General features: G+C 37.9%; 1 protein-coding gene across 7 annotated transcripts in view; it reads right to left on the bottom strand.

Annotated features, from left to right (window-relative positions):
* The window catches only part of CCDC18 (coiled-coil domain containing 18), a 118,018-nt gene that overhangs the window by 82,969 nt on the left and 18,572 nt on the right, over nucleotides 1–16,477 (bottom strand). For 6 of the 7 annotated variants that reach the window (XM_055403941.2, XM_055403939.2, XM_055403945.2 and 3 more), the window contains 3 exons: nucleotides 12,561–12,657; nucleotides 11,016–11,137; nucleotides 2,168–2,459 (listed from right to left, as the gene is read on the bottom strand). In XM_055403941.2, coding sequence (XP_055259916.2) covers nucleotides 2,168–2,459; nucleotides 11,016–11,137; nucleotides 12,561–12,657 — 511 coding nt within the window. The remainder of the gene's footprint in view (nucleotides 1–2,167; nucleotides 2,460–11,015; nucleotides 11,138–12,560; nucleotides 12,658–16,477) is intronic. The other variant, XM_055403947.2, reaches the window with a different exon arrangement.

The following is a 16,477-nucleotide window of genomic DNA, read 5'->3' as shown; positions in this document are numbered from 1 at the left end:
ATGAAAAACAAGAGAGGCATATATAGTATTTTCAAAAATGCACTAAACTGTATTTTTTTTTCTGGATATATCTGTATGGGGCAATATTTAAAATATGGACAAGAAGGATACATATGAATTTCACAACAGTGGCTAGAGAAGAGAATCGGGATTAACAAAATATATAATGAGGTTTTATCTCCCTAAAAGATTTTATTCAGCAGTAGATATCAAAATATTTCCCAGATTTAGCAAATGTACTACATTGATCTATGTATGCTTTATGTTTTGAATAGAGAATTTTAAAAATTAGTTGTTAAAAGGGCAAGGTAAGCACTCAATGACTACTACCTTAAAACTATAACCAAATCACACTTTTTAGAAACAGAAAAAATTTTCTAAATTCACATTTCCAAACCATGTTACATAGGATGATCAAGCATATATTACCACTTGACTTTCATATCATACCACTTGACTACATATCAGGTAATTCTTAATATTAAGTCAAATGAAAGCATCAATTTAAAATGAACGCTACCTGTATTTTATTACCAAATTTCACAAGTAATCAGTACAATTAAAAATTTAAGCAAATAATCAGCATCCTAGGAAAGTAGATATTGCAGGGGGATGGGAACCAAGAATTCTATGTTCTGGTTTTAATTCTGCCACTCACTAGCAGGATAAATTATTTACTTCTTTGGGTACATTTCTTCACCAATAAAATGATGGTATTGAATTGAATGATTACTAAGGTCTCTTTCAGCATCCTAAATCCATGACAGTTTAAAACTGGTAAAAATCTACCATCCATTCATATGTAAAACCAACCATGACACATTTATCTATACCTTTTCTCACATTTCTCATACCTATCAATAACAAATTTCTGATACAAGTATACTTATTTTCTTCCTAACCTCATTTATAAATATGGTCATATATATAACTCAGAGAAAAGGTGGCCACATGCTACCATAAAAGCAATTCTAAAAGGTATATGAAAAACTGTTCAACAGTCAACAGGGAAATGAAAATTAAAACCACAATGTGCTATCAATTAATACTCATTAAGATGGCTGTAATCAAAGACAGACAAGAATAAATGTTGGTTAAGATGCACAGAAACAGAAATCCTCATATACTGCTGGTGAGAATTAAAGTGGTGCAGCCACTTTGGAAAATAATTTGGCATAAATTTACCACATGACTCAGCAAATCTACTTCTAGGTGTCTACTCAAGAGAAACCTCTGGATGAACACTTGTAAGCAAATATTCAAAACAGCATCATTTATAACAGTCCAAAAGTGGAAAAAACCCAAAAGTCCTCCTATTGGTGAATGAATAAATGTGGCAGATCCATACAAAGGAATAGTATTAAACAACAGAAAGAAATGAAATACTGATACATATCACAATGAAAGATCCTCAAAAACATTAAGAATGCAAAACACCACATATTATATAATTCAGTTATATGAAATGTCCAGAAAAGACAAATCTCTAGAGACAGAAGAGTGGATCCCCTAGGAGTGGGGATGCGTTGATGTTGTTCAGATGCTAAGTTGTACCTGACCCCATGTCTGTGCAACCCTGTGGACTGTGCCCATCAGACTCCTCTGTCCAAGGGATTTTTCAGGCAAGAATACTGGAGTGGGTTGTCATTTCCTTCTCCAGGGTATCATCTCCTGGAGTTTGCTCAAACTTTTGTCCATTGAGTCAGTGATGCCATCCAATCATCTCATCCTCTGTGTCCCATTTCTCCTCCTGCCTTCAATCTTTCACAGCATCACAGTATAGAGACTAATTATAAATGGGCACAAGGGGCCTTTGGGTGATAGAAATATATGAAAACTGGATTGTGATGATTGTTTCCATACTTGTAGATTTACTAAAAATCATTGAATAATATACTTAAAATAGGTGAATACTGTGATATATAAAAGATCCTTTAATAAAACTGTTTTAAAAAATTAAATGGCATTCTTATACATGGCATAAAAGAGACTGAGACAGGGTAGACCAGTAGAAAGGTAAGTTCAGAAAAGAAAAAAGGATGAGATAGAAAAGAACTGATGACTGAAAGCAGGTATGTAAGGAAAAAAATGGAACGTAATAAAGCAACAACAAAATCATGATCTCTTATAAAGCACTTAGGTAAAATTGTCCTTGTCACATACTTACAGGCAACTGGGACATAATTTTTTCCAAACTTCTCAGTTCTACCCTCGAACTTTCTATTTCCTGCTGACACAAATCCAGTCTCTCATTCTGTGTTGCAATACGAACTTTTAATTCTCGGTTTTCATTCATTAGAGAAAATTTTTCTCTAAGTATTTCGTCTTTGTCCTCTAAGTCACTCTCTAGCTTCAGAATACTTTGTCTAGACTCAGTTAGTTGTGCCATAACTTCTGAATTTTTCACTGACATGATCCTTAATTTTTCTTTCCCATTATTATTTTCTTCTTTTAACTGCCTATGAAGAAAAAAAAGCATAAAAATGAAAATTACACATTCACTTTCAATAATCATGTTAGTTAATCAATCTCACTTTTAAGATATTTTCAAGCTTAATCCTGAAACCTGCTCACATTTACTGAGTGCTTATCTTCTGCATGTTAGGCACTCACAACTTTATGTGGCTGGTACTATTGTTACTCCCTGATTAAAGACAAGGAAAATGAGGCAATGAAAGATGAAACTTGCCCAGTGTTTCACAGTAACTGGACAGAATAACTCCACTACTTTGCAGGCATTTCTGCTCCCTTTTAAAAAGTGTACAACAGCAGAGTAACTCCAAAATCCTAACACAATATTTTGCAGCATCAAGTTTTAGAAACTATAAGAAAAAATCATGAACTATTAGCCACAACTCTAAAAGGTAAAATCTAATTAACTATTAATAAGATTATTATGCAGCATTATTTTTTAATATATATAAACATGTCAAACATTAGAACAATCTAATTTTAAAACTATAACTGAATTTCATCAGTTCCCTTTTTCACATTTTTTACATCTTGAAATGAGAAGTTTAAACTAGGTGATTCTGGGGAAGGAATAAGATGGCGGAGGAATAGGACGGCGAGACCACTCTCTCCCCTACAAATTCATCAAAAGAACATTTGAACGCGGAGTAAAGTCCACAAAACAACTTCTGAATACTGGCAGAGAACGTCAGGCACCCAGAAAAGCAGCCCATTGTCTTCAAAAGGAGGTAGGAAAAAACATAAAAGATAAAAAGAGAGACAAAAGAAGTAAGGACGGAGCTCCGTCTCGGGGGGAGGCTTTAAAAAGAGAGAAGTTTCCAAACACCAGGAAACACTCTCACTGGCGAATCTGTGGCAAGCCTTGGAATCTCAGAGGGCCACATAACCCTCTTTTTTTTTTTTTTTAAAAGATTTTTTAAAAACCCACAGATTACCCGCCAAACGGTAACTCCCAGCAGAGAAGCAGCGCAGACGCCTGCACACGCCATTACCAAGCGGGGGCTGGGCAGGGAGGAGCCGGCTGAACTGCTTAGAGAGAGGACTGGGCTTGAATGCCACGAAAACAATTTGAGAGAACTGGGGAGAGCAAAGCAGACTGGGATAGCTTCCCCACGAAAAGGCGGAAAGCTCTAACCTAAGACTCAGCCAGCCCCGCTCACAGAATAAAGGACTGAGCAGAGCGAGCCAGCTGCGGTCAGCCCATCCCCAATCCCTCGCCAAGACAGGCAGGGAGGGCAGCCAGAGCCGGAGGAGGAAACTGCGGCCCCCAGAAAGACATCTGATACAAACTACAGGCAGGCTTGTTGCTAATCAGGACTTCCTGGGCTCGGGCCAGTCGATATTCCCCTGAGAAGGTGCGCCGGCTGTACACCCAGAAAACTGAGTGGCGGGGACTGGGGAGGTGATAAGTCACAGAGACCACGCTCGCCAAACACCTGGTCCCCTGAGCTGCTAGGACCGGGGAAGGCACAAAACGCAGGCCCAACCAAGTCTGCGCCTTTGTGGAGTACCCAAGAACCTGAACTTGAGCCGCTCAGACCTGGGAAGTACATACAACCCAGCGCCAGCCTCGGACAGTTCCCGGCAGAGCAACCTAGAGCCTGTGCAGTGTAGACTGGGACAACACACGCGCTGTGAGTGGGGGCAAACCCTGTGTGGCCGAGACACTGCGAGCACTCCTCACAGACGCCAGACATATTCGTCTGCAGCGTTCCTCCCTTCCCAGAAAAGGACTGAACAACTGAGCCTTAAAAAGTGTCCACCCGCCCCCTAATATCAGGGTGGAAATTAGACACTGAAGAGACCAGCAAACAGAAGCTAAAACAGAGGGAACCACCTTGGAAACGACAGATAGAGACGTCTAGAGGCTACTCTAAGAATAAGACCAAAAACCAGAGGCAAGAGGCTTAAGCCCAAATCCTGAGAACACGAGAGAACTCCTGACTCCAGGGAACATTAATCGATAGGAGCTCATCAAACGTCTCCATATCTACACTAAAACCAAGCATCACCCAAGGGTCAACAAGTTCCAGAGCAAGACATACCATGCCAATTCTCCAGCAACACAGGAAATTAGCCCTGAGCTTCAATATACAGGCTGCCCAAAGTCACTCCAAACCCACTGACATCTCATAACTCATTACTGGACACTTCATTGCACTCCAGAGAGGAGAAATACAGCTCCACCCACCAGAACACAGACACAAGCCTCCATAACCAGGGAACCTTGACAAGTCACCTGTCCAACCCCACACACAGTGAGGAAACTACATAATAAAGAGAACTCCACAAACGGCCAGAAGAGGGAAAGGCCACCCCAAGCAAAGCAATATAAGCAAGATGAAGAGGCAGAGAAATACCCAGCAAGTAAAGGAACAAGATAAATGCCCACCAACACAAACAAAAGAGGAAGATATAGGGAATCTACCTGATAAAGAATTTCGAATTTTGGTGGTGAAAATGATTCAAAATCTTGAAAGCAAAATGGAGTTACAGATAAATAACCTGGAGAAAAGGATTGAGAAGATGGAAGAAAGGTTTAACAAGGATTTAGAGGAAATAAAAAAGAGTCAATATACAATGAATAATGCAATAGATGAGATCAGAAACAATCTGGAGGGAACAAACAGTAGAATAACAGAAGCAGAAGACAGGGTAAGCGAGCTAGAAGATAGAATTGTAGAAATAAATGAAACAGAGAGGAAAAAAGAAAAACAAATTAAAAGAAATGAGAACAATATTAGAGACCTCTGGGACAATGTTAAACGCTCCAATATTCGAATCATAGGAATCCCAGAAGAAGAAGACAAAAAGAAGGACCATGAGAGAATACTTGAGGAGATAATAGTTGAAAACTTCCCTAAAATAGGGAAAGAAATAATCACCCAAGTCCAAGAAACCCAGAGAGTCCCCAACAGGATAAACCCAAGGCAAAATACTCCAAGACACATATTAATCAAATTAACAAACATCAAACACATAGAACAAATATTAAAAGCAGCAAGGGAAGAGCAACAAATAACACACAAGGGGATTCCCATAAGGATAACAGCCGATCTTTCAACAGAAACTCTTCAGGCCAGGAGGGAATGGCAAGACATACTTAAAGAGATGAAAGAAAATAACCTACAGCCCAGACTACTGTACCCAGCAAGGATCTCATTCAAATATGAAGGAGAAATCAAAAGCTTTACAGACAAGCAAAAGCTGAGAGAATTCAGCATTACCAAACCAGCTCTCCAACAAATGCTAAAGGATCTTCTCTAGACAGGAAACACAGAAAGGGTGTATAAACTTGAACCCAAAGCAATAAATAAAATGGCTACGGGATCGTATTTATCAATAATTACCTTAAACGAAAATGGGTTGAATGCCCCAACCAAAAGACAAAGGCTGGCTGAATGGATACAAAAACAAGACCCCCATATATGTTGTCTGCAAGAGACCCACCTCAAAACGAGGGACACATACAGACTGAAAGTGAAGGGCTGGAAAAAGATATTCCATGCAAATAGAGACCAAAAGAAAGCAGGAGTAGCAATACTCATATCAGATAAAATAGACCTTAAAACAAAGGCTGTGAAAAGAGACAAAGAAGGAAACTACATACTGATCAAAGGATCAATCCAAGATGAAGATATAACAATTATAAATATTTATGCACCCAACATAGGAGCACCGCAATATGTAAGACAATTACTAACAAGTATGAAAGGGGAAATTAACAACAATGCAATAACAGTGGGAGATTTTAATACCCCACTTACATCTATGGATAGATCAACTAAACAGAAAATTAACAAGGAAACACAAACTTTAAATGATACAATAGACCAGTTAGACCTAATAGATATCTATAGCACATTTCACCCCAAAACAATGAATTTCACCTTTTTCTCAAGCGCACACGGAAACTTTTCCAGGATAGATCACATCCTGGGCCATAAATCTAGCCTTGGTAAATTCAAAAAAATTGAAATCATTCCAAGCATCTTTTCTGACCACAATGCAGTAAGATTAGATCTCAATTATGGGAGAAAAACTATTAAAAATGCCAACATATGGAGGCTGAACAACACACTGCTGAATAATGAACAAATCATAGAAGAAATCAAAAGAGAAATAAAAATATGCACAGAAATGAATGAAAATGAAAACACAACAACCCAAAACCTCTGGGACACTGTAAAAGCAGTGCTAAGGGGGAAGTTCATAGCAATACAGGCACACCTCAAGAAACAAGAAAAAAGTCAACTCAATAACCTAACTCTACATCTAAAGCAACTAGAAAAGGAAGAAATGAAGAACCCCAGGGTCAGTAGAAGGAAAGAAATCGTAAAAATTAGGGCAGAGATAAATGCAAAAGAAACAAAAGAGACCACAGCAAAAATCAACAAAGCCAAAAGCTGGTTCTTTGAGAAGGTAAATAAAATTGACAAACCACTAAGCCAGACTTATCAAGAAACAAAGTGAGAAGAACCAAATCAATAAAATTAGAAATGAAAATGGAGAGATCACAACTGACAACACAGAAATACAAAGGATTATTAGAGAATACTATCAGCAATTATATGGCAATAAAATGAATAACCTGGAAGAAATGGACAAATTCCTAGAAAAGTACAACTTTCCAAAACTGAACCAGGAAGAAATAGAAAATCTGAACAGACCCATCACAAGCACGGAACTAGAGGCTGTAATCAGGAATCTTCCAGCAAACAAAAGCCCAGGTCCAGACGGCTTCACAGCTGAATTCTACCAAAAATTTAGAGAAGAGCTAACACCTATTCTACTCAAACTCTTCCAGAAAATTGCTGAGGAAGGGAAACTTCCAAACTCATACTATGAGGCCAAAATCACCCTAATCCCAAAACCTGGTAAAGATCCCACAAAAAAAGAAAACTACAGGCCAATATCACTGATGAACATAGATGCAAAAATCCTTAACAAAATTCTAGCAATCAGAATCCAACAACACGTTAAGAAGATCATACATCATGACCAAGTGGGCTTTATCCCAGGAATGCAAGGATTCTTCAATATCCGCAAATCAACGTAATACACCACATTAACAAACTGAAAAATAAAAATCATATGATTATCTCAATAGATGCAGAGAAAGCCTTCGACAAAATTCAACATCCATTTATGATCAAAACCCTCCAGAAAGTGGGAATAGAAGGGACATACCTCAACATAATAAAAGCTATATATGACAGACTCACAGCAAACATTATCCTCAATGGTGAAAAACTGAAAGCATTTCCCCTAAAGTCAGGAACAAGACAAGGGTGCCCACTCTCCCCACTACTATTCAACATAGTTCTGGAAGTTTTGGCCACAGCAATCAGAGGAGAAAAAGACATAAAAGGAATACAAATTGGAAAAGAAGAAGTAAAACTTTCACTGTTCGCTGATGACATGATCCTCTACACAGAAAACCCTAAAGACTCTACCAGAAAACTACCAGAGCTAATCAATGATTACAGTAAAGTTGCAGGATATAAAATCAACACACAGAAATCTCTTGCATTCCTATACACTAATAATGAGAAAATAGAAATTAAGGAAACTATTCCATTCACTGTTGCAACGAAAAAAATTAAATACTTAGGAATACATCTACCTAAGGAAACAAAAGACTTGTACGTAGGAAACTATAAAACACTACTGAAAATAATCAAAGAGGACACTAATAGATGGAGAAATATATCATGTTCATGGATTGGAAGAATAAATATTGTAAAAATGAGTATACTACCCAAAGTAATTTATACATTCAATGCAATCCCTATCAAGCTACCAACGATATTTTTCATAGAACTAGAACAAATCATCTCACCATTTGTATGGAAATACAAAAAACCTCGAATAGCCAAAGCAATCTTGAGGAAGAAGAATGGAACTGGGGGAATTAACCTGCCGGACTTCAGGCTCTACTACAAAGCCACAGTCATCAAGACAATATGGTACTGGCATAAAGACAGAAATATAGATAATTGGAACCAAATAGAAAGCCCAGAGATAAATCCACGCACCTATGGACACCTCATCTTTGACAAAGGAGGCAAGAATATAAAATGGAGAAAAGACAGTCTCTTTAACAAGTGGTGCTGGGAAAACTGGTCAGCCACTTGTAAAAGAATGAAACTAGAACACTTCCTAACACCATACACAAAAATAAACTCAAAATGGATTAAAGAGCTAAATGTAAGACCAGAAACTATAAAACTCCTAGAGGAGAACGTAGGCAAAACACTCTCCGACATAAATCACAGCAGGATCCTCCATGACCCACCTCCCAGAATACTGGAAATAAAAGCAAAAATAAACAAATGGGACCTAATGAAAATCAAAAGCTTCTGCACAGCAAAGGAAACTATAAGTAAGGTGAAAAGACAGCCTTCAGAATGGGAGAAAATAATAGCAAATGAAGCAAATGATAAAGGATTAATCTCCAAAATACACAAGCAGCTCCTGCAGCTCAATTCCAGAAAAATAAGTGACCCAATCAAAAAATGGGCCAAAGAACTAAACAGACATTTCTCCAAAGAAGACAGAAAGATGGCTAACAAACACATGAAAAAATGCTCAACATCCCTCATAATCAGAGAGATGCAAATCAAAACCACAATGAGATACCATTTCACACCAGTCAGAATGGCTGCTATCCAAAAGTCTACATGCAATAAATGCTGGAGAGGATGAGGAGAGAAAGGAACCCTCTTACACTGTTGGTGGGAATGCAAACTAGTACAGCCACTATGGAGAACAGTGTGGAGATTCCTCAAAAAACTGGAAATAGAACTGCCATATGATCCAGCAATTGCACTCCTGGGCATACACACCGAGGAAACCAGAATTGAAAGAGACACATGTACTCCAATGTTCATTGCAGCACTGTTTATAATAGCCAGGACATGGAAGCAACCTAGATGTCCATCTGCAGACGAATGGATAAGAAAGCTTTGGTACATATACACAATGGAGTATTATTCAGCCATTAAAAAGAATACATTTGAATCAGTTCTAATGAGGTGGATGAAACTGGAGCCTATTATACAGAGTGAAATAAGCCAGAAAGAAAAACACCAATACAGTATACTAACGCATATATATGGAATTTAGAAAGATGCAAATGATAACCCTGTATACGAGACAGCAAAAGAGACACAGATGTATAGAACAGTCTTTGGGACTCTGTGGGAGAGGGTGAGGGTGGGATGATTTGGGAGAATGGCATTGAAACACGTATGTTGTCATATGTGAAACGAATCACTAGTTCAGGGTCGATGCATGTTATAGGATGCTCGGGGCTGGCGTGCGGGGATGACCCAGAGGGAGGATAAAGGGAGGAGGGAGGTGGGAGGGGGGTTCAGGAGGGGGAACTTATGTAAACCCGGGGCGAATTCATGTCAATATATGGCAAAACCAACCAATATAATATTGTAAAATAATTTGCCTCCAATAAAAAATTAATTACTTAAAAAAAAAAAAAAACTAGGTGATTCCTCCTAATCTGAAGAATATATATTCTACTAACTAGCTGATGTGGTCACATTACAAGGACATTGCTGCTGCTGTTGCTGCTAAGTCACTTCAGTCGTGTCCGACTCTGTGTGACCCCATAGACGGAAGCCCACCAGGCTCCCCCGTCCCTGGGATTCTCCAGGCAAGAACACTGGAGTGGGTTGCCATTTCCTTCTCCAATGTGTGAAAAGTGAAAGTGAAGTCGCTCAGTCGAGTCCGACCCTTAGCGACCCCACGGACTGCAGCCTACCAGGCTCCTCCATCCATGGGATTTTCTAGGCAAGAGTACTGGAGTGGCTTCAAAGACATTAGGTCTATGTTAATTTTTTTATATGTATGCAAGGCAAATATGTTGCTCAGTTGCGTCCGACTCTTTGCGACCCCATGAATCACAGCACATCAGGCCTCCCTGTCCATCATCAACTCCCGGAGTTCACTCAAACTCATGTCCATCGAGTCGGTGATGCCATCCAGCCATCTCATCCATCCTCTGTTCTCCCGCCCCCAATCCCTCCCAGCATCAGAGTCTTTTCCAGTGAGTCAACTCTTCGCATAAGGTGGCCAAAGTATTGGAGTTTCAGCTTTAGCATCAGTCCTTCCAATGAACACCCAGGATTGATCTCCTTTAGAATGGACTGGTTGGATCTCCTTGTAGTCCAAGGGACTCTCAAGAGTCTTCTCCAGCACCACAGTTCAAAAGCATCAATTCTTTGGCGATCAGCTTTCTTCACAGTCCAACTCTCACATCCATACATGACCACTGGAAAAACCATAGCCTTGACTAGATGGACCTTGGTTCATCATACTACTATATTTAAGTATGTTAACATCAACACATTTCATTCATTGATAACCTTAACCTTATAAGTAGAAAACAACCAGTTATGAATGTCTATCTTTCTACATAATTTAAAGCCATAATTACAGAATACAAAATATTCTATTTTTAAATGTTTCAGTTTTTCCTCTACTTCTACACAAAAAAATCCTTTTTCTATAATAGGATACTGTACCTTAATTTCTCTTTTAGAATTTCAAGTTCATTTTTATACAGACCACACTTCTCCTGTAGCCTTTTATTTTCTTTTTCACAATTAATTAGATTTTTCTCTAATATTTCTTCCTCAGCTTGAACCTAAAACAATAATCTGTTTTAAGTTGACATACTAATGTAGTCATAAGTTTTAGGTATTTCAAATGCAATGATTTCAGAAATAAGCAGGAGAATGGAGTAAGTATTCCACAGGTTTAAGTCCTCAGCCTTGTAGTGAAAGGAAGAAAGTGAACTTCTAGCAACAAAAAACAGAGAGGGGGAATATTAACACCTATCCAGAAATAGTTAACAACTTCAAGAGAGGGACAATAGCACTATTATCTATAAGCAGAATTGTTCTGGTTTTACCTGGACAAGGCAAGCAACTTGACAAAGCAAGCTACATTGTTACTAAAAGCTAATGTTACTAACTTTTGTAACATTAAGTTACCAAAGGCAAATGTGCCAGAGAAGCAATTTTTGAAATTTTAGCCACAGAATACTCCCAATGAAATCATAGGTCCAAACTTAAAAGATTTCCTTTGTTAGATTCTAGGGCTATGCTGAGCAGTTATGAAATCAACAATCCTGAGGAGACATGTGAAAAAACTCATCTTTTCCATTTTCCTCTCTTTCTTCTATGAAGTCCTCCCTCTCCAGGAGGATATTCCCCATACTAAGGATTCTACTTCCCCCTCCAGATTACCTTATTAAAAATTCCTTGGCAGTCTTGTGGTTAGGACTCCATGATATCACTGCGATGAGGCCTGGGTTCAACCCCGGGTAGGGGAACTGAGATCCCGCAAGCCATGTGGTGTGCCCAAGAAAAAAATCCTTTCTAGTATTTCTTTCCCACAGGGACCTTTTCCAAGGCTTTCAAAACAGTGATCTTATTAATTCACACTTAAAACTTCAGTATCTAATGGAATCTTAATTCTTTTAATTGTTAATATTTCTTCCCTTTCTGCCTTTCTTTGAACAGAATTTATAAATATTAGTTAAGGATATAAAGAATTTATCTGAATGTCCAACATGGCCTCCCTCCAAACAGGTTTATTGTCATGTATATTCAAGGAACGTAATTAAACTCTATATTACTATGTAGAACCTGTTCAAGGAACCTTCCTCTGAGATAGAAGTGGAGCCCCTCTCAGGGTGTTATATCTAGAGAGACCAATTAAAGGCTACATAATCTACTCTGCCTTCATTTTCACTGAGGTGATGGCAACAAATTTCCTGCTTTTACTTCTATAGCTCCAAACTGTTCACTCATCTCATCTTTCTCTATATTTTGTTTGTTCTCTTATCTCCACTCTTTTCCTTCTTTGGATAAGAAAGTTAATGTTCATTATAAGACTGTAAATATTATATTAACTAATCATTATACATTCTTTATTTCAATTATTATGAGTGCTATCATAAAAATTACTCCTTGCTTTAACTATAAATAAAGATATTCTATGTCTAGCTTTATTTTTAGAATATGGACAATACAGAACACTGAATTTGCACAATTGCCTCTTACCTTTTCCAGTTTTTCAGCCACTTTTTCTTTATAATGTTGGAAAGCTTTACTGAGCTCTTCAGCATTATATAGTGCTTCATTCCTTTGTCGTTCAGCTCTAAAATTAAAAAACGGATAATTAATAAAAGTAAAGAATGCTCTGTACTTGTGTACTTAAGTTCCAAAGTAACCTGTATTTAATTATAAGGAATAATTCGAGAGAAGCAGATTCCTCTGTGTTAAAAAAATGAGTATAAGACTTAAAATGAAAAATGAAGATTAGACTACAATAATTTCCTCAATATAAGATATCTACATGAAAAACAAAACAGAACATAAAATATTTATAAACTTTGAAATATTTTTATGTATTGGCAATTTTTTTTCCTATCTGGAGAAGACAGATTAGGGAAGAAGCCTGAGGCTGTATGATAGATCTCAAAATTCAGGTATTACAGAAACAGTGCATGGTCTAGTATATTAAAAATACTCAGAAAATCTTGTGATCTTTGCAAAGGCCAAGTAATTTTTTTAAATGTATTTCAAATGACAGTAACTTCTACTGATATAAGATACAAAATCTTAACAACCAAATCCAACTACTGCCAACCACACTGTCTCATCTCTCAGTTGATTCTGACCTTTCCTCATCTGTCTCACAGTGAACTGAGACTACTGGGCTGGAAACTGGTCAATTTCACACCCATATCTAAAAATTTTTCTATATTCAAACCTATTTTTATCCCATTATTTTAAAGTTAGCAACTCTTCTCTTATCCAAAGTGATTTCTTTATCTATACTCTAGATCTTAGTTCTTCCCTTTCAGGAACTTATATTTTTATATTTTCAGTGTCTTCTCTATGGGCTTACAAATTCGAGTCAAAGTATCTCACAGGACTTTCCTGACAGTCCAATGGTTAAGATTCTGCATTTCCAATGCCAGAGGGCACGAGTTTGATCTCTTGTTGGAAGAACTAAGATCCCACATGCCGCATGGCATGGCCAAAAAAAATTTTAAAGATAAAATGTGTTTTCTAAAAGAGAGAGAAAAAATAAAATATCTCTTACTTCCTGAATATAAGAGGTTCTTAACTTGGGAGAGCAACTGTAGATTATCTGAGCTATCTACCTGGATCAAAATTTCAGATTAAAAAAAAAGGGGGGATTTATTTGAAAATCTAAGAGAATATATTCCATTCCTTCATTGGTATAGCTAGTATTCAGAGAGCGAAGGATACCTGCAGCATTTCTCAAACAAAAACCTTCACAGATATGTGCTTTACTCTGTCATCTTTCAAGTCAAACTTATCCACTTTATACTTAACTACTCTTCCTTACCACCAATTTCTTTAAAAAGGGCTTAATATTTTCAGCCATAGAGAAAAGAATGGATAAATAAACCCACGTATTCTCAACTCAACTTTTATGAATCCTAAACTCTTCGCTATTTTTATTTCACATAGCCTTTATCTTAAGCAAAGAAAATATCACAGACATTACAGAGTTGACATTCCTGTGTATTCCCCTCTGAATTCCATTCCCCTGACTTCTACCACAGAGGTAACACTAGTCTAACTTTTTATTATTATACATTTTGTATATTCATAGGTTAACCAAAAAACCCACAAACAATACATCACAGCTCATCTATTTTAAGAGGCACACTGTTTTCACATTTTTAACACCTCTTAAACTGGTAGGTTATTTTAATTCTGATGGCATACCATAGTTTCATGGTGGTATTTTTTAATGATTACTAAAATAACAGCACACCTTAAAATCTGTGTAATCTTACATTCAATGAAGGACTGTACTTTCTTTTCCATGTTTCTTTTAAATTTATTTTTATCTGGAGGATAATTGCTTTACAATATGTGTTGGTTTCTGCCATATGTCAACCTGAATCACCCATAGGTAATACATATGTCCCCTCCCTCCAGAATCTCCCTCCCACCTGCCACCCCATCCCTTCTAGGCTTTTTTCCATGTTTTTATACTTCATATGAATGGCACTACAATGTATATATATGTCTTCTACAGACTGCTTTTACTAATTATCAAGATCTATGTTCAGCCCTGTGACTATAGCTCATTTTTTAAAAAATCTACTATATACTATTGTGTGGTATAAAAATAGTATAATTTGTTCATCCATTTTTTTAGTTGCTAGGCACTAAGATTGCTTCCAGTTAATACAGGATTGCAATGAACATCTCTGGTGCAGAGCTCCTTGGCAATAGGTATGAGAGTTTATTGAAACCTAATGGCAATAGGTATGAGAGTTTATTGAAACCTAAGCACACTGGCAATTTGATCTCTGGTGCCTCTGCCTTTTCTAAAACCTGCTTGAACATCTGGGAGTTCACGGTTCACATATTGCTGAAGCCTGGCTTGGAGAATTTTGAGCATGACTTTACTAGCATGTGAGATGAGTGCAATTGTGCGGTAGTTTGAGCATTCTTTGGCATTGCCTTTCTTTGGGATTGGAATGAAGACTGACCTTTTCCAGTCCTGTGGCCACTGCTGAGTTTTCCAAATTTGCTGGCATATTGAGTGAGCACTTTCACAGCATCATCTTTTAAGATTTGAAATAGCTCAACTGGAATTCCATCACCTCCACTAGCTTTGTTCGTAGTGATGCTTTCTAAGGCCCACTTGACTTCACATTCCTTATGGCAGAAAGTGAAGAGGAACTCAAAAGCCTCTTGATGAAAGTGAAAGAGGAGAGTGAAAAGGTTGGCTTGAAGCTCAACATTCAGAAAACAAAGATCATGGCATCTGGTCCCATCACTTCATGGGAAATAGATGGGGAAACAGTGGAAACAGTGTCAGACTTCAATTTTTTGGGCTCCAAAATCACTGCAGATGCTGATTGCAGCCATGAAATTAAAAGACGCTTACTTCTTGGAAGGAAAGTTATGACTAACCTAGATAGCATATTAAAAAGCAGAGACATTACTTTGCCAACCAAGATCCGTCTAGTCAAGGGTATGGTTTTTCCCGTGGTCATCTATGGATGTGAGAGTTGGACTGTGAAGAAAGCTGATCGCCGAAGAATCAATGCTTTTGAACTGTGGTGTTGGAGAAGACTCTTGAGAGTCCCTTGTACTGCAAGGAGATCCAACCAGTCCATTCTAAAGGAGATCAATCCTGGATGTTCATTGGAGGGACTGATGCTAAAGCTGAAACTGCAATACTTTGGCCACCTCATGCGACGAGTTGACTCACTGGAAAAGACTCTGATGCTGGGAAAGGTTGGGGGCGGGAGGAGAAGGGGACGACGGAGAATGAGATGGCTGGATAGCATCACCGACTCTGTGGACATGAGTTTGAGTGTACTCCGGGAGTTGGTGATGGACAGGGAGGCCTGGCGTGCTGTGATTCATGGGGTCGCGGAGAGTCGGACACGACTGAGCGACTGAACTGAACTGAACTGAAGTAACTTACCCAAGATCTCACAGATTACTTGAAATGTAACCTGTTTCCATAATCTTTCTAAGTAACCACTTTATACTACTATATCTGGCATGGTATTCAATTCCCTGGGGCCTGGAGTCAGTTGCTTTGGTTCAAATTCTCCCTCTACTACTTTCTAATGGGGTGACTTTAACGTCTAATTCGGTTTCCTCATCTATAAAAGCAGAGTATTATCAATCTCATATGACAGTATGAGAAATAAGTAAGTTACACACCAGAAGCACTTAGAACCTTTTACAGACAATAAATGTTCAGTAAGTTACTGCAGTTACTATCAAATTTAAAACTTTTGCCAATCAATTAAATAACAGTGTGAAATGACTGTAGCTTTATAAACTTACTATAATTTTAATTTACATTTTTGATGACAGTAACGTTAAGCAACTTTCATGTTTTATTGGCCATATGAACTTCCTGTCCTTTACCTCTTCAGATTCTTTGTCTTTTATTACTGTACATC

Source organism: Moschus berezovskii, chromosome 4 (assembly GCF_049115385.1).
Source record: "Moschus berezovskii isolate FMDL1 chromosome 4, NW_MosBer_1.0, whole genome shotgun sequence".
Taxonomy (NCBI): Eukaryota; Metazoa; Chordata; class Mammalia; order Artiodactyla; family Moschidae; genus Moschus; species Moschus berezovskii.
Note: the sequence above shows the minus strand (reverse complement) of the source record. Positions and strands in the feature narration are given on the sequence as shown.